The sequence below is a fragment of the Sphaerodactylus townsendi genome, linkage group LG10, assembly GCF_021028975.2.
Source record: "Sphaerodactylus townsendi isolate TG3544 linkage group LG10, MPM_Stown_v2.3, whole genome shotgun sequence".
Classification (NCBI taxonomy): domain Eukaryota; kingdom Metazoa; phylum Chordata; class Lepidosauria; order Squamata; family Sphaerodactylidae; genus Sphaerodactylus; species Sphaerodactylus townsendi.
The window spans coordinates 10,895,659-10,922,710 of NC_059434.1; the positions used below are offsets into that span (position 1 = coordinate 10,895,659).

General features: G+C 47.2%; 1 protein-coding gene across 3 annotated transcripts in view; it reads right to left on the reverse strand.

Moving 5' to 3' along the window:
* Nucleotides 1–22,833, reverse strand: part of CCDC149 (coiled-coil domain containing 149) — a 90,834-nt gene extending 68,001 nt beyond the window's left edge. For all 3 annotated transcript variants that reach the window (XM_048509347.1, XM_048509346.1, XM_048509345.1), the window contains exons 1-3: nt 22,681–22,833; nt 7,026–7,187; nt 4,236–4,274 (exon numbers count right to left, since the gene is read on the reverse strand). In XM_048509347.1, the coding sequence (XP_048365304.1) occupies nt 4,236–4,274; nt 7,026–7,187; nt 22,681–22,728 (249 nt within the window). In that variant the 5' untranslated portion in view covers nt 22,729–22,833. The remainder of the gene's footprint in view (nt 1–4,235; nt 4,275–7,025; nt 7,188–22,680) is intronic.
* Between the last annotated feature and the right edge of the window lie 4,219 nt (nt 22,834–27,052).

Genomic DNA, 27,052 nt, shown 5'->3' on the forward strand with positions numbered 1-27,052 from the left:
GCTCGGAAAAAAGGGAAGACGAGGCTTATGAAGTTAAAGGTCTGGTCAGATTTCCTGCTCCCAATGCCTCCGAGAATGTTTCAGGATTACAACTCACGATGGAGCGAAGGCAAGAAGATTACACAACGTATTATGTCAGGATCCCCAACACGGCACCTGTGGGGCCCACGGCACCTGCCAGCATTCCCCTAATGCTCGCTGAGCTTATCAGAAGGGCCAGTCGAAGGTAGCGCTTGCTATTGGCTGCCCTCATTCAAATGAAAAGGGGTTCCACAGAAACAACAGTTGTAGCCGCTGGAGAAACAGGAAGACTGAAAATACTCTTAATTTCTCCTTCTCTTTTGTTTCTTTTCCTCTCCTCTGTTTCTTTAGATTCTCTTTTGCAATTCATTTGCAAAACATGGAGGGAGATGTTTCACTTGGCTCTGCCTTCTGCGGCAGCCATTTTGTGATGGCATTCACCATCCTCTATCCCAGTGATGGCAAACCTTTTCGAGACCGAGTGCCCAAATTGCAACCCAAAACCCACTTATTTATCGCAAAGTGCCAACACGGCAATTTAACCTGAATACTGAGGTTTTAGTTTAGAAAAAAACGGTTGGCTATGAAGCGTGCGTTACTCGGGAGTAAGCTTGGTGGTAGTCAGCGGCTTTGCTTTGAAGCAACCATGCAACTCTTCCAACAGGTGAATCACGACCCTAGGAGAGTTTACTCAGAAGCAAGCCCCATTGTCAGCAACCGAGCTTACTCCCAGGTAAAGGATTGTGTTTTAGTTCAGCGCATGAAAATCAGTGGGGTTTAACAGCACTTAACAGGATTACCTACACTGCTTCCCCAAAACTAGGTCTTAGGTTTAATGTTAATAATCGAGCCCAGTGGCCCAGGCCAGCCTAGATGTGTGTGGAGGGGCACTCTGTTTGCGCGTGCCTACAGAGAGAGCTCTGAGTGCCACCTCTGGCACACGTGTCATAGGTTCGCCACCACTGCTCTATCCATTTCCAAACATGCCCCCCCCAAAAGTCGGGGGGGCCTGCATCATATGTTCCTGATTTTCTTGACTGTGGTTTACAGTATTTTGACACTCAGGGGGAGAAAGCCAACATTCATTTTATCTGCAAGCAGCAGATCAAAAGCAAACAAGCAGAATTCCAAATCAACTATTTATTGTATTGTCGAAGGCTTTCCCGGCCGGAATCACTAGGGTGCTGTGTGGTTTCTGGGCTGTACGGCCATGTTCTAGCAGCATTCTCTCCTGACATTTCGCCTGACCTTTACTCACAGGTATATATACTCCACTTGCTTTTCTTTCCTACTATCAGATCCTCTGAAGATGCCAGCCACAGTTGCAGGCGAAACATCAGGAGAGAATGCTGCTAGAACACGGCCATACAGCTCGGAAACCACACAGCACCGCAACTATTTATTGATTTATTGAATGTATAAGACAGCTTTCCTCTTGTGGGCTCAGGGTGTTGTACAGCTTAAAATATAATAAATACATTAAAATCATATAAAAGTCACCTTTGCAACACAGTTTGCTGAGGGGAGGGTTGATAAGACTGTACTCACAACTCCGTTCATATTGGCTTGAGGAAGGACATTCCATAGGCTGAGGCCAGGGCCGGAAAAGGACAGGCTGAGGTCAGATGAACGGCTTTTGGGCCAGGGATCACCAGTAGGGTGTTATTTACTGAGTGTAAGGTTACACCTATGTCAGATTCCCAACAGGAACACCTGCTTCCCAACTAGCTTCACCTTTGCATCACACACCGTTCTGAACTTTTCCTTCATCTCTCCATTGGCTTCGGGATGTTTCCCTATCTGCCTCACCTACACTAAATGGAAGCTATCTCACTCCTTAAACTTTGACGGGCCTTACTTACACCCCCCACACACACACACACCCAGCAATCAGGAGCAGATCTTTAATTAGCTCCCATTGATGAAACATCCACTAATAAGTCTGGACCATTATCCTCATGAAGAACAGACTTCAAGCAATTCATCCAGTCAACATCATGCCATTGACAGCAACGGCTTTCTTCGCTCATTTGCCATTGGCAAGTTTTCCGTCATGGATTTGTTTTCACTACTGCTGTCCTGGTTAGTCCTGCTAATGTGTCAAATCATTTTGTGCTTCCCCTGCCCACACTTTTCATTCTGCTCCCTCACCCCCCACACACATGTACTGAAATCTCCCTGTCAGGCATCCAAGTGACACTAAGTGACATCCAAGTGACACCTTCGGGACCGCATTACCCCATATGTCCCGGCCCGACCTCTGCGTTCGGCAGAGGCCAATTTACTGGAGATCCCTGGCCCCTCAATGATACGGCTGGCCTCCACTCGGGCCAGGGCCTTTATGGCTCTGGCCCCTGCCTGGTGGAACACTCCAGCTGTCCGGGCCCTGCGGGACCTTGGTGATTTCCGCAGGGCCTGTAAGACTGAGTTGTTCCACCAGGCCTTTGGAGAGACCAGCCGTTGAATGTACCACCCCCTCCTCCGTTCCATGGGTTCTTAATATCATCGAGACCCACTGTCTCCTCCCCTCCTTTTTAGGAGGATTAAGTTTAAGTTTAAATGAGATCTTCGTGAGATGCCTATCTTGGGAAACAATAGTTGTTTTAATTGTATTTATGGAAGTTGTATATGATGATTTTATATATATGGTTTTATGTTGTGCACCGCCCAGAGCCCTCCAGGGATGGGGCGGTATATTAAATTAAATTAATTAAATAAATAATAATAATAAGCCAGTGGTGATGGAGGTTACACAATACACACATTTACTTTAAAATGCAAAAAGGGACAAATTTGAAGAGGGAACTGAGTGTTGCTCATTGGTATTTTTCATCTTAGGAGAAAACAGGGTCGTTCGTACTCAGTCAGAAACACATCCAAAACTAGAATAATCTACACAAACTGAAAATAAATGTCAATCCTGTTTCTGGAATTGGATGTTCTTTGTGAATACCTTGACTAAGCACAGACCTTACTATTCCTTTTCTGTAGGTTGAACCGATATGTGCTGGGTCCCATGAGGAGCCAGTAGCTCTACTCCAGTGATGGCGAACCTTTTCGAGACCTAGTGCCCAAATTGCAACCCAAAACCCACTTATTTATCGCCAAGTGCCAACACGGCAATTAAATCTGAATACTGATGTTTTAGTTTAGAAAAAACAGTCGGCTCCGAGGCGCACGTTACTCGGGAGTAAGCTTGGTGAAGCAATTGTGCAATGCTTCGAATGGGTGAATCACAACTCCCAGGTAAAGGATCATGCCCAGTCCAGCCTAGGTGTTTGTGTGGGGGTGATTTTACGCCCCCCCCCCCCCACATATGAACTCTGTGCACGCGTGCCCACAGAAAGGCTCGGAGTGTCATCTCTGGCACCCGTGCCATAGGTTCGCCATCGCTGCTCTGCTCTGAGTCACAGCAATTCCAGTTGAACAGGTAAAAATCCTTCCATTTCAGAGAGTTTAGAGTAGGACACCTTGGTTCCTATGGACATTTCCCCTGACACCTATCCAGTGTTTTAGGACCAGGACAGGTGGGGCTACTGCAGACACGGTTTCCAGCTGGCCACTGGAGACTCCAGCTGACATGATGGGCAATTTCCTCACTGTAAGCCGCTCTGAGCTAATTGGGAAAGAGTGGCCCAGAAGACCAACAAACGAACACCTGTGCAAAATCAAACACACATTGATGCCACCACAGTGCAAGGATCTTCGCTGAATAACTCCAGCTATGTGTAAGCTAGGAAATATTTTAAAACAACATATTCATCCAGACAACATTTCTGCTTGAAAGGCTGAGGAGTAACTGTCAGAGTTATGCATGACCTCAATCTCTGATGTTCTGTTGTTGTTTCGGCCTCCTGTGGCAGCTATTTTGTGGTTCTGCCCACAGGCCTGCGTCACAATTCCAAAGGTTACCACAGAATCAGAAAGGTTGGGAATGCCTCACTTAGACAGACTTTCTGATACAAAATATTATCAACCGTCTCATAAAAAGAACCAACAACACGGCACAAAAATCTGCATCTTACCAGGTCACTCTGCAAAATCTGACGCCTTGCACAAGTTTAAAAAGCCGTCCCCCAACTCAAGTGGCTGTTTGCCAAGAGGGAAACTTCGCCAAACAGGGGGGAGCAGAGGAAATGGTCCAATTTTGTTGAGAGACATGCAAAGCAGTTGATCTGCATATGAAATTGAATGAGAGAAGGGGAAAAACCTACCTGTTTCCTTTTCTCAGGCGGAAGAGACGGGTCCCCGTCCTACAGGAAGGAATAAATATACATGTCATTGGAATGATAATGGGACTGCCTGTATTAATTCATTTAAAATCTCGCTGTCCTGCCCCTCCCCAATGAGGCTTATAATCCACTCAAGCACCAAAACACCACAGTCATTAGCAAAAGACCTCAGCCAGTGGTGGGATCCAAAAATGTTAGTAACAGGTTCCCATGGTGGTGGGATTCAAACTTGGCATAGCACCAAGGGGGCGTGGTCGGGCATTCCGGGGGCGGGGCATTCCTGGGCAGGGCTGTGGCAAGGATGCAGACGCTGCGCCTGTCCTTGGGCGGGAAACGAATGCACGCAGGTGCAGGCTGCCATGCACGCTGGTGCACCTCCTGCTAGACTGCTACTACGCGCTACTGCTGAGAGGAGGGGCGTAACTAAGGCAAAAATCACATGACAAAATCACCAATTAGTAACCCCCTCTCAGCACACACAGATAATTAGTAACCTACTCTCGAGAACCTGTGAGAACCTGCTGGATCCCACCTCTGACCTCAGCCCACAGCAAACATTCACAACAGCACACAATTCCAAAGGGAAAATCAAGACGCTCATCTGAGTGCTCGACCAAACTGGTGTGGTAGGAGGGTAATCAAGATAGGCATGCAGTTGGCACACGAATGGGCTAGAAATGGCAGGGGACACTCAGGGCTGTCTACGTATCTGTCACATTTTCCCTGCCTTTCCTCACAAGCAGCTCAGTATACAGTACATAGTTCCCTCCTTCCTCCACTTTATCTCAAGGTCACCTAGAAGAAGAAGAGTCTAGATCAGCCATTCTCAACCAGGGTTCCGTGGTACCCTGGGGTGCCATGAGCATGTCCCAGGGGTACCGTGGCAACACTACCGTCCCCCCCCTCATTTTTGTGGTGTCTCCCACCGGCACCAGCAAGAACATGGAGCTGGCCCATGGTCAGCAGCCACCGCCACCCCCAGTGCTACCCTTCACCCTGGGAGGGGAAGGTGGGGTGTGTGGCAAACAGGGGCAATGGGAGGGGAAGGTGGAGGGTGGCGGCAGGGTTACCGTGAGATATGAAGAGTGAGGTCAAGGGTACCCTGACCTCGAAAAGGTTGGGAAACACTGGTCTAGATTTATACTCCACCTTTCTCTCCTGTAAGGAGATTCAAGGTGGCTTACAAACTCCATTCCTTTCCTCTACCCACAACAGACCTCTGGTGAGGTAGATGGGGCTGAGAGAGGGAACTGTGACCAGCCCAAGACCACCCAGCAGACTTCATGGGGAGAAGCTGGGAAACAAATCCAGTTCACCAGATAAGCCGCTCATGTGGAGGATTGGGAATCAAACCTTGTTCTCCAGATCACAGTGCACCTGCTCTTCACCACTACATCATGCTGGCCTAGTAAATGTCATGACGAAGGGGGATTTTGACTTGAGTCTTCCCTGTCATAATCCAACACTGATAAAACCAGGAAAGGTGTCGTGCAGACTTCGGATGAAAAGGAGTTCCACAGATGGTCTTGTGTTGACCCTCCTCTTTCTTTTACAGGAGGGGGGGAAAGAGAATCAATTACGGCGATCTCAGTGTCCTGACAGGAACATAAGAACATAAGAACTAGCCTGCTGGATCAGACCAGAGTCCATCTGAAATTGTCCAGCTCTGCCTTGCTACTTTCGCAGTGGCTCTACCAGGTGCACGCTTTGGAGACTCCACATGCCGCGGGAGGTGAAAGCAATGGCCTTCTGCTGCTGCTAAGCTGCTGCTCCCGAGAACACCTGTGAGCCACCTTCTGCTAAGGCATTTGGCAATCTCATATCAAAGAGGATCAAGATTGGTAGCCATAAATCGACTTCTCCTCCATAAATCTGTCCAAGCCCCTTTTAAAGCTATCCAGGTTAGTGGCCATCACCACCTCCTGTGGCAGCATATTCCAAACACCAATCACACGTTGTGTGAAGAAGTGTTTCCTTTTATTAGTCCTAATTCTTTCCCCCAGCATTTTCAATGAATGCCCCCTGGTTCTAGTATTGTGAGAAAGAGAGAAAAATTTCTCTCTGTCAACATTTTCTACCCCATGCATAATTTTATAGACTTCAATCGTATCCTCCCTCAGCTGTCTCCTCTCCAAACTAAAGAGTCCCAAATGCTGCAGCCTCTCCTCATAAGGAAGGTGCTCCAGTCCCTCAATCATCCTCGTTGCCCTTCTCTGGGCAACGAGGATGATACGGAAAGACGAAATCCTTTGAGTACCCTAATCCCAGACCAGGTTGCATTGGTCAAAGCCAGCACTCTGATTGGTCAAAGCCGGCACATTCAGCCCAACCCATTTCCAGGCCTAAGCCAATACTAATCTTTTGAATTTGGGGTGATACGCTGATGGCAGCTGACCCCAGCCCACCAACAGACAGCCACATTCCGATCTCACGGAAATGTCCCAAATGATTTCAAAAAAATTGCCCCAAAGAAAGCACTACAGTGATATAATCTGGAGGCTATTATTAGCACAGTTTACCCGGCTAGATCCTACCTTACACATTAATCTTGTTTGAATTAAGAACTACTTTCAGTGAAACGACATTGTGTTGCTGTCATGGTACTGAGCTTGTTCAAACTGGATAAATAATTCTCAATAGAAATGGATAATAATGGCATCGTGAACACAGAACCAACTGGATTTTCAGGAATGTCCCTGGTATATTACTCTGTTCCCTGTGTGTTATTATGCTGGCAAATATTAACACGTTGTTTTCAAGTCAGCCACGTACAATCAGTTCCCGATACTTCTTTTTCAGCGATTGGTGTTTTTCCCGGAGTTGATTTGCCATCAGTTTGTACTGGTCCCTTTCCTGCTGACATGTGTCCAGTTCCTTGGAAAGGATTAGCAGCGCCTCCTTCTTACTTTCTAGCTTCCTTTTACATATCAGGTACTGCAAAAGAAAAGGGAGAATTAATGTAGATGCCAATTGAGGCACAAGTAAAATGGTCATTTTTTTAGAAGCCGAAGTGTGTGTGTGTGGGAGGGGGGGGGGAATGCATTTAGTTTGTTTAAAAACAACGACAAACTGTGGGATGCCCGTTTCTGTGAAGAAATCGAGTTAAGACTGGGAGGAAACACTCTGATTTGTTTTGCACAAACCTGGGTGTTTATATTTACACCGCAAGCATACCCACACACATGCCACATCCCCGGTGTCCTGCATTCTGATTGGCTGTCCTTTATGGTGGCAGCTTGAATGATCGTTTCCGCACTGCCTTTTGATTTGCTGGTGCCTGCCATGATACCTGCGCAGCCAACAACATGGCAAGCAGTAGCCAAAAATGTAGAGCAACAAAGGGGCAGAGCATCACATTCCCACTCACATTTGCTCATTTTGCAGAAAATGAGACACTGCCCACCCACCCCGCCCAGCCCATGGTAAGCCCAGTAACATTGGGCCCAGATGCACATCTCCCGAGCTACATGCTCCAAGCAACCAGTACATGTACAGAAAAGAAAATGGGGACATTTTTGGGTCTCCACTCCTTTCCCCCCCCCCCCGATAAATAAATACCTTTATTCGCTTTCATCAAACACTTATTACATAACATAAAAATAAACATTATTGTCCATCACTTATACACATTTAACATAAACATGAATACAAAGCCAAAAACACCAACACAACCCTGTATTCCCTCTAACTCCCCTATACCTTCATTACACCTCTAAACATCCTAATAATTTGTGCTAAATCAAAATACATGCATATAATCCTATCGTTGACTTCCCCTTCGACTCATAATTATTATTGTCTCTCTACCCTACTATTCTGGAGACTCCTATATTACAATGTTTTATCTTACATGATTACTGTATAATTCTTTCCCTTCTATTTTATTCCTTATTCACCTAATGCTCTCTTTCTTACTGACATCTGTAATCTATTAATCTTTATTCTATGTTATATTTATTCTATCTTATTTGTTCTTACAGTTTATATCTATCTCTGATGAAGAAAGTGTCCATTTCTTTGTCTCTCTATTCTCTTTTTTTGGAATTTCGTCGTTATATTGTTGTTTTACATTGTCCTGATTAACCCAGGTGAAATGGCACTTGGTCAATACCATGAGCAAAAAGTATGCTTGGAGGAACATTTCAGGAAGGGTGGGCTGCTACGCCGGTCAGTGGCTCAGCAGAGATGAAACTGACATGACATCAGGTGGAGAGATCAGGGGAGATCAGGCGGCAGGGTGGGAAAAATAAACTGTTTTTGCTTCCGTCATGTTTGAACGGAAGTGGGCTCTCAATGCAGGATTTGGGAGAAAGATCGCGATTTTAACGGGTTTTTAAAAAACAGGATAAGGGAAATATCCCAGGGCAAGCCTTCTTTAGGACTGGGAACAGTACAAACTACTTGGCCAAACTGGGATATTTCTCTTGTTCAACCCAGGATATTTGGACTGTGCGAAATTGACCTAGGACTCTGCGAAGCATTTAAACACAAAGAAGGTCCAGGAAGATGTGGTGGCTTAATTCACACATCTCCCGACATCTTTTCCTGAGACAGGGACTAGTATATCTAAGTGGTCCCTTTTGCTTTGCTGTATTCTAAGGATTTTCCACACAACCCTAAAAAATTTCAGAGAATATTGCTTACTCCTACTGGTCGCAAAGAAATATTAATGCAGGCATGCCCCAAAAGTCACAAACATCTAGCTGCAAGAATCCCATAAGAAGGCATGAAAAAGATCCTTCCAAGGAAATGAACTTCCAAGGGAACGCTTTCACCTTGAGTTAATTATATTACTGGCAGCAGCAGAAAAGTTGAATTCCTGCCATAAATGTTTTGGGTTACAATACCTTGGCACTAAACTCCAGAAAGTGCCATTATTGTACTCTTTCGTGACACTTTAAGAATGGCCAACTCTCTGATTTAAAAGGCATCTAGAATTAAAGCCTTTTATCATGCCACTGAAGTGACATTGTAACTTGGAATATATAGCAGGCTCTTGACAAGAAGAAGCGACACATCAAAACAGTTAAGAGTCACAGCTACGATGTCCCCAACCCAGATTTCACCATATCCACATACTGAGTGGCCCACCAAGGTCGTTGCTTTCTTGTACTCAAACCTGTCATATGGAGAGGAAGAATAATACATCTCAGACAATCCACTGTGGTTTACAGGACAAGAAACAGAGCACAGGTTGGAGAGTTAGCCTTTTCCCTGCTCTCCTCCAGACAATGCAAAAGCAGCCACGCTGGATCAGACAAACCAATGTGCATCTAGCTCAGAGGTCTGCAGCCTGTGGCTCTCCCAGGATGTTCATGGACTACAATTCCCATCCATGAACATCTGGAGAGCCACCGGTTGGAGACCCCTGATCTAGCTTAACCGTGAAACCTGTGAGGTCACAACTCCGACTCCTTCGTCTCCTTGATCTGTGACATTCATGTCATGTGACTTTCTATCATGTGCTTGTAGCTCAGTGGGTCCCAGGCAGAGGTGGGATCCAGCAGGTTCTCACCAGTTCCCGAGAGTGGGTTACTAATTATTTGTGTGTGCCGAGAGGGGGTTACTAATCGGGTCTGCTTTTCTGTTAGAAATTCCATTAGGTCCAAAAATCATAAAGTCCTGTTGTTTCCTATGTGGCTGGTTAGCGAAGGTAGAAAACGGGATAATTCTCCCTGTTGGGCTGTTTTAAAAACATGTTTTAGAAATATGGTCAAGTTCCTTGTTTAAGGAAAGTATCCTTCTTTTGATTTCTAGAAACAAAATTAAGTATTTGAAAGTATTAAGTATTTGACAGGCAGTCAATTAGAGGAGAAGTAGTTGTTTCTGTCGGCAGTAGACGATAGGACTTGCTATAATGAGTTTAAATTACAGACAGAAAGATACCAGCTAGAAATTAGGAACTTTTTTTTTTACAGTAAGGGTTTTTTACAGTAACAGAGAAATTATTAATGCCCTGCCCCCGGAATGCCCGGCCACGTCCCCATCATGCCCCGCCCATCCCCATTGGCGCTACGCCACTGTTTGAATCCCACCACCATGGGAACCTGTTACTAAAATTTTTGGATCCCACCACTGGTCCCAGGTCTAGAAATAGCTGAAGACCAACGCCTTGCGCAGAAGAAGAAGAGTCTGGATTTATATCCCTTTTTTCTCTCCTGTGAGAAGTGTCAAAGCGGCTTATAAACTCCTCTTCCTCTTCTCCCAACAGACATCTTGTGAGATAGATGGGGCTAAGAGAGTTCAAAGAGAACCAAAACATTAAACGAAATAAAATGATTTTGCCACGCCAATCAGTTGCAACATGAAATAAAGCACACACCTCTGCGACATGAATTCTCACCCCAATCGGATTTAGTAAGCACAGGACATTGGCCACACCATTCACAAAGGTATTGAGAAGAAGAAAACAGGCTGACAACATCTAAAGTCGGGAGTTAGTGGAGAGAGATGCTAATTTAAGATCCTCCAAGATCAATCTCCAAGCATTTATGCCAAACAACTGAAGTCCCCTTTTGCAAACACATTCCAGACAACCTATATAATTTATACAACCTGCAAAATCAAGTGGTGACGGTTTTTACTCCTGGACTGTACAAAACGGCAGGACTGTCCACATACGAGCGCATTTAATTTACTTAAAAGTATTTGTGCACCTGCTCTCCGCTCTTTCTTCCAAAGCTTCAGGTGGCTTCCGGGAAAGCCGACAGTGAGATTCCCCAAACAATAAAGAATACTTTAAAATAAATCAGGCTCATAAATGGCACTGAGTGAAAATAGAACAATTCCAAGCAGGGTTAAGAAGACCATAAAACACCCACTCAGCGTAGGGGGCCTCTTGAAAGATGTTACATTAATTTGTTGCAAGGGTGGGATATGCACAAATGTGACTTGGCTGGGTTGGGTCCTGGGGGGACGATTCCGCACACGAGTAAAATAAGTTCGACCCAGTTCCCTGAGAAGAGTACTGACCTAGGTCGAAGCCATTGTTGTTCCCCACTGCAACCAGCTTGATCCCAGCTCGGAGGGCGGAATCATCCTGTGCCTCTTCGCCGCTCCGCTCTGATTGGCTGCTCTTCTACGGCCATGTTCCATCTATCCCCACACACGTTATTAAAAAAACTGCCACAGGAATGGAGGGACGAAGGTGGCGTTTTTTGATTGGCCAGCTTTACGCATGCCTGAAACACTCAGCTGTGATTGGCTGAATGAGGGACTCCTGGCACCAGAGATTCCGCACTTTACTGGAATCGAGCTGAGTTCAAGCATGGTTCCCTGAAAAAGTAGTAGTTCCCAACTGGAGTCGAAAATTGGACCGTTACACGGGGCGAAGCTGGTACAAAACCATGTTGATCCCAGTGGTTGTGCGGAGCACTTAGGTCGAACGCAGCTGGGATTTGTGGTCTATGAACATCTGGAGAGCCACAGGTTGCAGACTCCTGTTCTAGGGGATTCTCACGTCTGTCAGGACTGAGCCTGTCAGCGACGGATGGCAGGTAGAGCAGGGGGAGGGGGTTTACCATTCCTTGATACTGGGCAAAGGTCCGTGTCTTCCCCTCGCCATTCCAGGGCATCCCGGACACAGATCTTATCACAGGGAAGTGTGAACTGTTCCCAGGCTCGCAATGCTTTGTAGTAAATGCTTTGTAGTTGTAGGGGGATATTAGGAGCCGTTTGGTTTGGTGGGAGGGGGCAACGGGATATAGGTGGTGGGTTTGTGCAGGAATCACCAGATTCCTCTTTGACAATGTTACCTACGCTCTGAAATAAAGGCTTTAGAACAAATGTACAGTTTCCGTTGTTTCCAGACTCAAGGTCTGACAACGTCCCACCTAGCACCCCTGTCCCAAGTTCTTAACCTGTTCTGCAAATGTTAGAGGAGAAAAAGAGGGATTTTTGCCCTCCTGCAAAGCCATCCTCTCCTTCTCTGTCGTTTGAAACAGTTAGCAGGCTGTAAGCCAGTTCAAGCAGGAACGCAGCAAATCTGTCCTTACTGATTACGGCCCTGTAGCAATTACAGTCTGCTTATTGTTGGGAAATTGGTGGTAGATGCAAGCCACGAGACAGCTGCAGGAAATGATGGTTTCACACGGACTGCAAGAAAGCCCACAATCCTCCGTTTAAAAAAAATAAAAAGGATAAACTTCAGCTTGAAAGCTATTTAACGAACATTCAGAAGGTTCACTTTTGCTGTCAGCACATCTCACAAACGGAAAAGGCTATCGTTATCAGTCTGCGACGAGGGCTCATTGTTTTTTTGTCCAGGACAAGCAGTTCTCTACATCAAACGTGTCGACTCTAAACATTAAAAAAGACCCAACAAGACACCAGAATATCACAGCGTGCTGCTGTCTCAGATAGAGTCTCAATCGTTTCGGTACTGTATTCTGAAATGTTTTGCGGGTCCCTCTCCGCAATGGTGATTAATTGTCTGTTTATCAGTAGCTTTAAGTATCTGTTTATGGTGGCTGAAGGCAAAAAAACTAGGCAGGACGAGAGGATGATCACAATATTACGGCATCTTCCCTTGCAAAAAAACCCCCCTGTATTTGTCAAAATTCTGCTAAGTGACGGCTATTCATACATGCCTCCCTCAAGCAGAGCTATACTCTGTCCCACCGAAAGATATAAGAAGAATTATCTGCTGCCACTTCCTCCTCCTCCAACCTTCCCCTAGCCCCAATCACAAACCAAGCCTGGCACCAACCCTCCCAAGTCCCCTCCAATCTTCCTCAAGCCCCAAACACCAAACCAGGGTCAGCAAGAAGAAGAGGAGGAGGAGGAGGAGGAGGAGGAGTTTGAATTTATATCCCCCTTTTCTCTCCTGTAAGGAGACTCAAAGGGGCTTAAAATCTGCTTTCCTTTCCCCCATTCACAACAAATACCCTGTGAGGTGGGTGGGGCTGAGAGAACTCTGAAGAACTGACAAGATCACCCAGCTGGCATGTGTTGGAGTGCACAAGCTAATCTAGTTCACCAGATAAGCCTCCGCAGCTCAGGTAGCAGAGTGGGGAATCAAACTCGATTCTCCAGATTAGAGTGCACCCAGAGGTGGGATCCAGCAGGTTCTCACAGGTTCCCGAGAGTAGGTTGCTAATTCTTTGTGTGTGCCGAGAGGGGGTTACTAATTGGTGATTTTGCCACGTGATTTTGGCCTTAGTTACGCCCCTCCTCTCAGCAGTAGCATGCAGAACTTGAAGCAGTCTAGCAGGAGGTGCACCGGCGTGCGTGGCAGCCTGCGCCTGCGTGCATTCGTTTCCCGCCCAAGGACCGGCGCAGTGGCTGCGTCCTTGCCACAGCCCCGCCCAGGAATGCCCCGCCCACAGAATGCCTGGTCACGCCCCCATCGTGCCCCGCCCAGCCCCACTGGCGCTACGCCACAGTTTGAATCCCACCACCATGGGAACCTATTACTAAAATTTTTGAATCCCACCACTGAGTGCACCTGCTCTTAACCACTACACCACGCTGAAAAGTGACAAGTCGCCCACTGCCCCGACAGGCCTGGCACCAGCCCTTCCAAGCTCTCTCCAAGCTCTCCTTGCCTCAAACACCAAACTAGGCCCTCCCAAGCCCCCTTCAACCTTCCCCCACCCCAAACACCAAGGGACTATTTTCTACTGTGGAAGCACGGTCCTCTGTTCCACCCAAGTACTACTGACCACACTTAGATCTTTTTGTGAGACAGAGTATAGGAGGGTTTCCAGATCTGGGTTGAGCAATACCTGGAGGGGTTTTTTTTTTGGGGGGGGGGTGCCCAGGGACGGCAGAGTTTAGGGAGGGGAGAGACCTCAGCACAGTATAATTCCATTGAGCCAAAGCTTCAAAGGAGCCATTTTCTCCAGGGAAAGTGATCTTGGTCATCTGGAGATCAACTAGAACAGGAGGAGATCGTCAGGGGCCAGCTGGAGGTTGGTAACCCTAGGTACTAGGACATATGTTTGGGGAAGCAGCAGACAGCTCTACCAGCTGAGTTAGATGCTTCCTCCCGGTGCAGTGAAGAAGAAGAAGAAGAAGAAGAAGAAGAAGAAGAAGAAGAAGAAGAAGAAGAAGAAGAAGAAGAAGAAGAAGAAGAAGAAGAAGAAGAAGAAGAAGAAGAAGAAGAAGAAGAAGAAGAAGAAGAAGAAGAAGAGGAGGAGGAGGAGGAGGAGGAGGAGGAGAAGAAGGAGAAGAAGAAGAAGAAGAGGAAGAGGAAGAAAAAAGAAGAGGAAGAAGAGGAAGAGGAAGAGGAAGAAGAGGAGGAGGAAGAAGAGGAAGAAGACAAAGAAGAAGAAGAGGAAGAAGAAGAAAAAGAAGAGGAAGAAGAAGAGGAAGAAGAGGAAGAGGAAGAAGAGGAGGAGGAAGAGGAAGAGGAAGAAGAAGAAGAAGAAGAGGAAGAAGAAGAAGAAAAAGAAGAAGAGGAAGAGGAAGAGGAAGAGGAAGAGGAAGAGGAAGAGGAAGAAGAAGAAGAAGAAGAAGAAGAGGAAGAAGAAGAAGAGGAAGAGGAAGAGGAAGGAGAAGGAGAAGAAGAAGAAGAAGAGGAGGAGGAGAAGAAGAAGAAGAAGAAGAAGAAGAAGAAGAAGAAGAAGAAGAAGAAGAGGAAGAGGAGGAGGAGGAGTTTGGATTTATATCCCCCCTTTCTCTCCTGCTCAAAGGGGCTTACAATCGCCTTGCCCTTCCCCCCTCACAACAAACACCCTGTGAGGTAGGTGGGGCTGAGAAAGCTCCAAAGAACTGTGACTAGTCCAAGGTCACCCAGCTGGCATGTGGGAGTGCACAGGCTAATCTGAATTCCCCAGATAAGCCTCCACAGCTCAGTGCAAGTTGTTCACTTGGTTGGGCTTTGGAGGAAATGCCCCCAACCTTGCTTCCTCTATGTCCAATGGGTTCAGGGATTCAGTTCCCCTTTGCCCACTTAGCAATAACTGTGGGAAGATTTCCGATTTCCTGCTATATATATCCTCTGAGCCCGAGTATTCCCACAACAGGTATTGAAGGGACAAAGGGAGGTTGAGGCAGGGGACGCTACACAAAGGAAAAAGACTATCTCCTTTTCGACTGCATTTTATGCCTTTATTATCACCATTCCAGACTCCTATCATTCTTTGCAGCCTGCCACTTGATTTAAGACTCATGCCGCATCTAGCTCGGAATGCCATAAAGTCAATTTGCAGATTTATAAAGCGACAATGATGTTGAAGGAACCATTCTCGGTCATCGCTGCCTCGGCAAAAAAAATCGAATATAGTTAGATGTTGGAGGTGTTGAGAGAACTATTAAATCGAGGTCTATTAAATCGAATAAATAATAACGGTAATAATAACCTTGGCGCCAAATGGAGGAGCCATCAAAATGTGAGCCATCTACAGCCTGCTGTGATTTTCTTTATTTATCTGTTTGGGGGTTTTCACTGGTCAAGTTGTGCTTATGACAGGTATAGCAGAGGTCAGGCTAAAGGTGTGAGAAACAATCGCTCATCGTAATTGGTCACTCTAGTCTTTTTCGTTCAAGGATATGGACAGAGCACTTGGAGTTCTCACAATCTCCATGGAGTTGTCACATGGAGCGGAGCCGAGAACTCTGCCAGTTTCCATAGCTAACACTCTTGGAGGAGGAAGTTGTATTCTTGAAGAAAGTATTCTTAGGTTTCAGATTTTCAGATCTCTTTGCAGGGAAGGACACTGGAAACTCAGTCAGTGTCTCTGGCTGAGGTCCATCTGCCTTCTCCACATCCAAACAGTCACTATTTGCCCATAGCTATTTTTAGGGACAAATCTGCTTAGAACTCATTAACTCTTGGACAGAAGTGATCTCATAATCTGATGAAGCCAGGACGTTTGTCCAGGTTTTAAATGTTTTCCCCTCTAATAAAACACAGGGGCGCGTATCACAAACTGTTAGAACTGGAACCACGGCATCGTCCTCAACTTAGTCACAAAACGCCTGCCTTTTACTGACGGTTTGCAGATCTCCATCTTTATAGAATCATAGAGTTGGAAGGGGCAATATAGGCCATCTAATCCAACTCCCTGCTCAATGCAGGATCAACCTAGACCCGTGGTGGCGAACCTTTGACACTCCAGATGTTATGGACTACAATTCCCATCAGCCCCTGCCAGCATGGCCAATGGGGGGGGCTGATGGGAATTGTAGTCCATAACATCTGGAGTGCCAAAGGTTCGCCACCACTGATCTAGAGCATCTCTGACCATTGTTTGTCCAACTGCTGCTTGCGTACTGCCAGAGAGGGAGAGCTCACCACCTACCTAGGTAGCCAATTCCCCTGCTGAAATACTATTTCTGAGCTTCCTAATACCCAGCTGCGTTTCCTAATATCCGGGTGTGTTTCCTTATATCCAGAGGCATAGCAAGGGAGAACTGTGCCCGGGGCAGGTGGGGGTGTGGCAGGGGCCCATGCCCCGCCAAACACTCTGGAGCAGCAGTGGCAAAGTGGATAAGAGCAGGTACACTCTGATGTGGAGGAACCGGGTTTGATTCCCAGCTCTGCTGCCTGAGCTGTGGAGGCTTATCTGGGGAACCAGATTAGCTTGTGCACTCCAACACACGCCACCTGGGTGACCTTGGGCTAGTCACAGCTTTTCGGAGCTCTCTCAGCCCCACCCACCTCACAGGGTGTTTGTTGTGAGGGGGGAAGGGCAAGGAGATTGTAAGCCCCTTTGAGTCTCCTATAGGAGAGAAAGGGGAGGTATAAATCCAAACTCTTCTTCTTCTTCATTTGGGAAACAAAATGGCGGGCACAGCAGTGCAAAAATGGAAATCTTGCTAATAGCTGTCCAGGGCAATATAAATGACCTTTTAAAATAAAGATTGGTGTTTAACAGTGCAGGAGATACTGTGGGTTTTTTATTTTGTTTTTTACAAAAGCTGCACTTAAATACAATTCTCTGATGCGAAGAAAATGGGCACTGTTCGCAGCCACTGAAAAATACCTGCTGAACGTTTGCCTGAGGGTGCAGGACTGCACCTTGTTCTTTATTCTGAGTGGAGTATCGTTGATCTTCTGCAAACCCACATGGCTACCCTTTGAAACTGTTTTCATAGACATAAAGTAGTGTGTTCCGTAACACAGGAAAGACACGGTGCTCCTTCACCGTTAAGCAACTGCAGCGTGTCCCCGCACACTCAGTATGAAGGGACGTGGGTTCCACCCATGGCAAATAACAGCCGGCAGAGGTCTGATCCTGGCACTGTTTTCTGCAGACATGCTTTCACACAAGGTGAAAGCGTTCAGTGAACACAGGCCAAAACAAATAAAAAGCACCTGAAACTTCATAGCACATTGTCGCACTTCGTCAGCAAGCATATGCTGAGACGCCACAACTATTCATTTTACCGCTACCAACACAGCGGGGATTTGCATTTTCCATGCCAAGAAACTCCATGGTCCCACAAGACAGACTATGGTGGGAGTCCCAGTGGGGTGGTAGTTGTAGGTAGCTGCCATTTGCTAACTCTGACCCCAAATGACTTCAAAAAAAATGAAAAGCAGGCCGTTAGAACATAAGAACATAAGAACAAGCCAGCTGGATCAGACCAGAGTCCATCTAGTCCAGCTCTCTGCTACTCGCAGTGGCCCACCAGGTGCCATTGGGAGCTCACGTGTAGGAGGTGAAAGCAATGGCCTTCTGTTGCTGCTGTTCCCGAGCACCTGGTCTGCTAAGCCATTTGCAACCTCAGATCGTAAGAGGATCAAGATTGGTAGCCATAGATGCGACTTCTCCTCCATAAATCTGTCCAAGCCTCTTTTAAAGCTATCCAGGTTAGTGGCCATCACCACCTCCTGTGGCAGCATATTCCAAACACCAATCATACGTTGCGTGAAGAGGTGTTTCCTTTTATTAGTCCTAATTCTTCCCCCCAGCATTTTCAATGTATGCCCCCTGGTTCTAGTATTGTGAGAAAATACAATACTATTGTGAGAAAATACAATACGTTGGAAGGGAAGCATGTACTTTGTCTAAACAAATGCATGGAGTGGATGCCAATCTCTTACTTTCTGAAAGGATAGCAGGCCAGAGACCTGTTCACAACATTCGTCTACATACCGGCTCATGTGTGGGGGCTAGTGGGATTCACCCAGCAGCAGATAGGAACTACAGTGTTTAGGAAGATGCTGTGTGGAAGGAACACACTTCTGGGAGACACCAGCAGAAAACTAAAATGTAGGCCTGCAGCCATTTTTAAAATCGCTCATAGCGAGAGTATCCCTTATTAAGTCAAACCTTGCTTGTTCCAAACTACAATCTCCTATGGCCTCTTCATCAAAAGTTTGCAGTTTGCAAATATTGCACCAGGTTATTAGAAAAAAAAGACAATTTTATTTCATGTTTTACAAGGAAACTGGAAAATGCTATCTAAAAAGTGCCAAATGTGAGTCTGCAGTGTAGCTGCTACAGGCATCACGTTAGGGAAAAGAAAACACGACAACCTTATTCAGTGATGAGGGGAAATACACTCTGCACATGCTTCAAGGATATTTCTTTATCAAGCCAATGGACAGAAGGTAGTGAAAGTTCAGATTTTGTAATAATTTCTCTGATAATACCAGGTTTGTTATTTCAAGATCCAATGTATTATAGCTATGTCTATATAGTTCTTGGGTAGATGCATTACTTTTTTTTCTGTTTTGTCTTTGTTTATTTTGAAATGTTTCCTTTGTTATTTCATTTCATATATCTCTATTTTGTTTGCCAATTATACTGTGAAAAGTTAACAAAAAAATTAAAAATGACATTTTTTTAAAAAAGGACATTTCTTTGTCCCGGCTTCACACATCTCCAGAACTGAATCCTAGCATTTTAAAAAAAATGACTTGTAGGGGCAACGGACTGGCACCAATTTTATTCTGAGAGAAACCACCAGGTCTCTTAAAACACTGCTGCTGTTGCTCAGGGAACTGATCAGGTTTGTCTCATCCTTTTATCTCCATGATGAGAAAGGCTTAAGAGTCCATGCTATTATTGCAATACAATCCTATGTGAAGTTATTTCTATCTAAGCCCAATGAAAACAAGACAGCAGTAGTGGAAGAAGAACAGTTTGGATTTATACCCCGCTTTTCTCTCCTGTATGGAGTCTCAAAGTGATTTACAAACTCCTTACCTTCCTCCCTCCACAAAAGACACTTTGTGAGGTATGTGGCGCTGAGAGAGTTCTGAGAGAACTGTGACTGGCCCAAGATCAGCCCGGCAGGCTTCATGCGTAGGAATGGGGAAACAAATCCAGTTCACCAGATAAAGAGTCTGCTGCTTGTGTGAAGGGCCCCTTCCGCACATGCAGAATAATGCGTTTTCAAACCACTTTCACAACTGTTTGCAAGTGGATTTTGCTATTCCGCACAGCTTCAAAGAGCACTGAAAGCAGTTTGAAAGTGCATTATTCTGCATGTGCGGAATGAGCCAAGGAGCAAGGAATCAAACCCGGTTCTCAAGTCCACCTGCTCTTAAGCACAACACCACACTGGATATACTGTGCACAGGACTGAACTGTTACAGAGGGAACAGGAGGGCCAAACGTGGTAGCCTTGAAGGGAAAAGCTGAGGCTATTCTGTGCCAGATACAGAAACAGGTGGAATACACTGGTTTCCACTCCTCAGGTTAGCAAACAAAGCTGAATGTCAGGTCCGAAAGGGCCTTGGTACACAGCTGTAAGCTTGGCAATGGATAAGGCTGGCAGGCCTCCTAAAGACCCCAAGACTAAGGAGCTAAAACCTTGGAGTGGAGGGGGAGATCCAGAACCATTTGGCTGGCAGTATCAGCTGGTCAGAGCCCAAATGTGGGCGGAACCCCAAACACACACCCAGGCCTGTTCCTTTCATATTGCTCTGAGAGGTTTGTCTTTTCCCTGGAGACCCTTAAAGGGGAATGAAGTCCTAAAGTTTCAGGCCAAACTATGAAATACGGCAACCCGCTCAAAAAAGATCTTAACTATTTATAACAAAACAAAGAATCACTGTTTGAACCAAAGGACCATCAGACACACACAGAATTCGTAACGGCTCCTGTTTCACTCCAAATGTGCTAGTTGTTTGGGTGTTTCACCTGAATTATGTTTTGTTTATCTGTTTGCCATTTCCTTGCCCTGCCTGATATCTAGACTATTAGTAAACTGTAGTTTGGGGCCTCAAATTATGTAGAGTCACTAGATGCAAAACAATTAGTAAACATTACTACTTGTTTAGTATTTAAGTGAAACTTGAGACCAAATGATTAAATATGGTCACCCACTCAAAAAAGATCTTAACTATTTTTTACAAAGCAAAGGACTACTGTTTGGCTCATTCCGCACATGCAGAATAATGCACTTTCAAACTGTTTTCAATGCTCTTTGAAGCTGTGCGGAATAGCAAAATCCACTTGCAAACAGTTGTGAAAGTGGTTTGAAAATGCATTATTCTGCATGTGCGGAAGGGGCCTATGATCCGAAGGACTGTCAGACACACAATAGCACCCATAATGGCTCCTGTTTCACTCCACATGTGCAAGTTGTTTTGATTTTTCACCTGGATTATCTTTTGTTTAATTGTTCACCATATCCTTCCCCTGCCTGATACCTAGAGCCAGAGTTCTGCACAAACTAAGTAAACTAAATAAGCAATGGTTTAGGGCCTCAGATTATGAGGGGCCACTAAATACAAAACACTTAGTAAATATTACTAAAATGAGCATCAGTTCTACCTTTTCACTCTGAAGAGGGCAGCTTTAATAAACACTCTTGATTATTTCTGTGACACATCTAAACATATGCTCCAGAATCATCACCTCCTCCACAGGACGCCTTACTCACAGGCAGGCCTCATCCACTCCAACAGGGCTTACAACTATATTCAGTCACCTTGGAGTTGCCACCTCCAGGACTGGGAAACGCTTGGATATTTTGGAGGTGGAGCAGAAGGAAAATGTAGGCTCATTCCGCACATGCAGAATAATGCACTTTCAAACTGCTTTCAGTGCTCTTTGAAGCTGTGCAGAATAGCAAAATCCACTTGCAAACAGGTGTGAAAGTGGTTTGAAAACGCATTATTTTGGAGTGTCTTGAGGAAGGGCCCTCACAGTAGATTTGAGGAAAGATGTCAACAAGTGATAAGGCTATAATATCCACCTTCCAAGGATCTCAATAGGGTAGAGTCCACCTTCCGAAGCTGCCCTTTTCCCCCACTTGAATTGATCCGTGTTGCCTGGAGATCAGTTGTGATCCCAGATCTCCAGCCACCCTTCCTTCTTAAAGCTTGGCAACTTTAGGCGTAGATTACATTTCACGGCATGCAAGAAGAAGGGCTGGCCTCCAGGCCGAAGCGTTGCTGCACCTTGGAGCAGCTGGAGCTCAAGGGAAACAAACTAGCCGCAGGGACAACCTCAGGAGGTGGGATCCAGCAGGTTCTCACCTCAGTTCCCTTTAGAGCGGAATTGGGTCTGCTTTTCCTGGATTCCGCGAAATTCCATTAGGGTCCAAAAATCATAAAGTCCCGTTGTTTCCTATGTGGCTGGTTAGCGAAGGGAGAAAATGGGATCATTCTCCCTGTTGGGCTGTTTTAAAAACACGTTTTAGAAATAGGGTCAAGTTCCTTGTTTAAGGAAAGTCTCCTTCTTTTGATTTCTAGAAACAAAATTAAGCATTTGAAAGTATTAAGTATTTGACAGGCAGTCAATTAGAGGAGAAGTAGATGTTTCTGTTGGCAGTAGATGATAGGACTTGCTATAATGAGTTTAAATTACGGACAGAAAGAGACCAGCTGGAAATTAGGAACTTTTTTTTTTACAGTAAGAGTTTTTTACAGTAACAGAGAAATTATTAATGCCCCACCACCATCGTGCCCCGCCCAGCCCCATTGGCGCTACGCCACTGTTTGAATCCCACCACCATGGGAACCTGTTACTAAAATTTTTGGATCCCACCACTGGACAACCCGTTTGCATGCAGCGCCCTGCAGTTCTGGGCAGAGGGGGAGGAAGGCCCAGGAACTGCCCCAAAGTTTTCTAGGAGAAAGAAGTCCGGAAGGACTTGAACCGCAGGAGTCGCCCAGCCCTTGGCGACAGAACTGCAGCCCGCCATCCTAGAAAGCCCCGTCTGCAGGAAAGCCGGGGGGGTGGGGGGGTGGGGGGGTGGGGAGGGGTTCTGAGAGCGCTGCATAACGCACTGAACCGCAGGCTGCAAAGCAGCTGCAATGGAGCTGCACCGATTCCCTTTGGAAAAAGCGGGGCCTGCTTGCGCGCAAAAGCGCACGGGGTGGCCCAGGGGGCGCCTCCAAGCTCCGATGGGTGGGTCGGAGTGGGGGTCGGGGGCAGGCAGGCAGGCAAGCAGGGGCGGGCCGAGGCCACCCGGGCCCCCCGGATCCGGCTGCCGGGCCTCTCCCCCGGCAGGAGCGCCAGGCCCCGCCTTGCCCAGCCGGAGGAGGCGCCCCAGCCGGCCTCCCGTCCGCGGGGCTCACCTCGCCGACCAGCCCCTGCCAGTCGCTCTCGCTGCGGGGGGCGTTCATGGCGCGCGCGGCCCGGCGGCCCGGGCTCCTCCTCGGCCGGCTGGCGGCGGCGGCGGCGGCGGCGCGACGTGGGCTTCGGGCGGGGGAGGCGGAGCGCCGGCCGCGGTTCCCGGCTGGCCACCTGGCGCTCCTGCGGCCCGGCCTCCCCGGCTTGAGCGCCCAGCGCTGCGCCGCCCAGCCGGAACCGCCGGCGTGGAGAGCGAGGCCATTGCCTGGGAGACGGGCGCTTCCAGGAGGGTGGCTCTGAGCATGTGCAAAGCGGGGGTTTTTTTTGGCGCTGGAGAGGCCCTCACGGCTGTGAGCGGCAGTCGGGCTGCCGGTCTCCGGGGGAACTTGGGGATCCCCTGTGACTGCGGCTCGTCTCTAGATGACAGAGATCGGTTCCCCTGGAGAAAACGGCGGCTTTGGAGGGGTGGGCTCTACTAAGGCATTATCTTCAGCTGAGGCCCCTCCTTCTTATCAGTCCTGCTGCCCCCCCTGGTGCCACATCCCCCCCAGATCTTCAGGAATCTCCCGGTCCAGAGTTGGCAACCGTGACATGACAGGTGTAAATAGATGTGGGATAGAGACGCCAGCCTGGGGGGGTGGGGGGTGGGGGAGAGACCAGGGGATCCCTTGGAATGACAGCTTATCTCTAGATGACAGAAATCAGTTCCTCGGGAGAGGTGTCCAACTCTGACCCTGCAGATGTTCATGGACTACATTTCCCATCAGCCCCTTCCAGCATCATAAGAGGGTGGGCTCTGTGGCCTTGTTGTGCATGGATGAACTTCTTGAGAACACTATTGAAGACGAATATCTCCTGAACATTTATCTGTCCCAATATAAGGAGGTTTCTGCCTCACATGAGGAGGTTTTCTGCCCCTGAGTTTTTTGTGCCTGGGAATCTAATAAAAAACAGAATCAATCTTCTGTGTAGAACAGGGGTAGGGAACCTGCGGCTCTCCAGATGTTCAGGAACTACAATTCCCATCAGCCCCTACCAGCATGGCCAATTTTGGCCATGCTGGTAGGGGCTGATGGGAATTGTAGTTCCTGAACATCTGGAGAGCCGCAGGTTCCCTATCCCTATCCCTGGTGTGGTGAATAGAAGGGAGAAGAGAGAGGAGGAGAGGAGTTTGGATTTATAGATCCCCTTTCTCTCCTGTGGGAGACTCAAAGGGGCTTACAATCTCCTTGCCTTCCCCCCCCCTCCCAACAAACAACCCTGTGAGGTGGGAGGTGGCTGAGAGAGAGCTCCGAGAAGCTGTGATCTAGCCCAAGGTCACCCAGCTGGCGCTGTGTGGGGAGTGCACAGGCATAATCTGCTTGAATTCCCCAGATAAACCTCCACAGCTCAGACGGCAGAGCGGGGAATCAAACCCGGTTCCTCCAGATTAGATACATGAGCTCTTAACCTCCTACGCCACTGCTGCTCCTAGGTAAGAATCTGTCCCTCAGGGGCATACTGCCCAGGGGGACATATGGGGTCAAATGTCCCCAGGCTGCGGTCATTTAGTCACATGGGAGGGGGAGAAAATTGCCCCCACCCCCCTCCTCCTTTCCCACAGGTCCCTTCTCCTCCCCTCCCAGGTCCATACACATGTTGTTTTGAGTGGAAATTGGTGGGGAGAGGGCTGACTTCCCATCTACGCGAGGGCCTGGAAAACTCAGATTTTGCACCAGTCTACATTTTCCCTAGATACGCCTCTGCCCTTGTTGGAATAAGTGCTCCTGGTAGTTGGAGATTATTCCTTATCGTAGTTAGCAGAGTGGCTTGCGGTGGCCTAGAACACAGCAGAAGCCTTACCTAGGTAATAGCGTCAGGTATTGTGAAGCAAGCTTACGCAATGTGCGGGGATCCCTATGCAAAGACAAGCTTACACAAAAGAAAGTCGGAGTCAGTTGTAGTTTCCAATCTAATAAAAAGAGTATTTATTAGTGAACCCCATTCTGGATAGAAAGGTAGATAGAGTCACTATGCTATCCTAATCTAGCTGGATGGAGATGGATGCGTGAGACATCCATCTCTCTCTAGGCATGCATGGTAGGAAGAAGAATGGAGAAGGGGTCGAGGAAAGAAGCCGGAAGGGAAGGAAGTCCCTGAGAGTATCAGTCCTAACATCAAAGGGATAGAACCAGCATGATAGAGTAAAGGTAAGTCAAATCCCTAGGTGCCTATCTAGCCACTAGCTAGTAAAAACCCCTCTGTAGGTTGAGGCAGGAAACAGCATAATAGTGTAAAGTCCTTCACTTCCAACAGCCCTCAGCCACACTTTGCAGGCAACCTAATGTGCAAATACACACACCATTTAATTCATCCATAATAGCCATAGTGCCTTCAGGTGTCTCCAGCCTCTTTGAGCCAGTGGGCACCTTTTGAATTCTGACATCCATGGTGGGTGCAGGCACAAAATAGCTGCCTCAAGGGGTGGAGCCAACTACAAAATGGCAGCCACAGCGTAACTTCAATCATATGGTGACAATTCTTGTGCTGTGGTGGCAACTGCCGGCAAAGCAGCGTATGTAAAAATCGGCAGAGCCAATCAAATGTCCAGCAACCAATCAGAAGCCATGCAGGGCAAAAGCCCCAATTGGCCTGCCCACTTTCTAAAAACACTTAGCAGGCACCAGAGAAGAAGAAGAGGAAGAAGAAGAGTTTGGATTTATATCCCCACTTTCTCTCCTGTAGGACACTCAAAGGGGCTTACAATCTCCTTGCCCTTCCCCCCTCACAACAAACACCCTGTGAGGTAGGTGGGGCTGAGAGAGCTCCGAGAAGCTGTGACTTGCCCAAGGTCACCCAGCTGGCGTGTGTGGGAGTGCACAGGCTAATCTGAATTCCCCAGATAAGCCTTCACAGCTCAGGGAATCAAACCCGGTTCCTCCAGATTAGATACATGAGTTCTTAACCTCCTACGCCACTGCTGCTCGGTTGTTGCTCGCATAAACTACGTGCCAGTGTTCATAGCAAAATCCCAATGAAAAAACACATCATACTTTTTAAGACCAACCAAAATAAGGTGACATTCAGGATTTCGAGCTCTGCAGCACTCTTGGTTAGACAAGGTGTTAAATGGTAAAAATGCGCAGAGGAAAACGAATCTTTAGGTTATGATATTCTCTGCTGGCATCCTTTGTCTTTATGTATTGATTTCATGGGGTATAGCTAGCTAGTATCTTGGCACTTTGAGAGTACTTCACTAGGTAATATAACCACACTTTGGCTTATGCTGATTTTGTCACCTTGTATACCAATACACATTGATCTACAGAATTGTTAACTTAAGATCTTCTCAAGTTTCCCTATGCCTTTTAAGGAACTTGCATGCTTTTGAATTAGACCAGAGTTCCCAAAGGCTAAGTGATAAGAGCATACTGGCCCTTTCTGAACAAATCACCCGAAACGTTTGTAAAATGTTTTCAATCCCCCCACTGTAGTCGTACCCACGAGGTCCCAGGGAAGAGACGACACGCGGAGATTTCATCTGGTGGAGAGAGCCAGCAAGCAGGAAAGCGGGATCCCGGTGGATCCTGGCAAGCAACTCTGCCGCATCTTCGCCCCTCACACCTTTTATTAGGGTTTCAATGGGGGCGTGTAAAAGGGGTCGGGCAGGCAGGAGGTCGGGAGAGCGGGAGATCATTATGTGATGCATGATCTCATCGGACTGCTACGTCGGGAGGAAGCATCCATGTCAAGGCCCTAATCTTCACCTGGAGGGCAGGAGCCTTTGTGTCCCTTTGTGTGGGACACCTGGTGACCGCTTGAAGTCAGGCAGTTCATGACCCATTGACTCATGGGGAGCCGAGGGTTGGGGAGCTGCAGTCGCCGGAAGGCCGTAGCCCGACACCGGCATGCTCTAAGCGCTCCTTCTACGGGCGGCGTTCTGCTCGGGTTGGCTCATGGGCTCACCCCCTACACACTTCGACATTTTACCTATCGATGCTGGCTTTGCAGTCACCCCTGCAAACGACATTCGTACGGTCAGCCATTTGGTCCCCCCCCCTTTTTTGTGTGTTAGTGGTTGAATCGATGCTTCAGTGCTTGTTTCTGAAATTTTATACTTGTGTGATCAACTCTTTGAAGATCCCACCCTCAAAGAAAACAAAAGGAATGCTGAAAATAAACAGGCAAGGGGGAATGGAGTGAGCTCAGACAATGTCACCAACGAGGAGGTTCAGTGACGGCATGGAAACCATTTTAAAGAGGCATGGAAACCATTTTAAAGAGTTTGTGCAGCCTTGGAAGCCACTTTGGAAACATTTCAGGCAGGGGATTAATTTAAAGTGTTTTGAGGCTGGAAATAAAACGTATTCTCGAAGGCTTTCACGGCCGGAATCACTG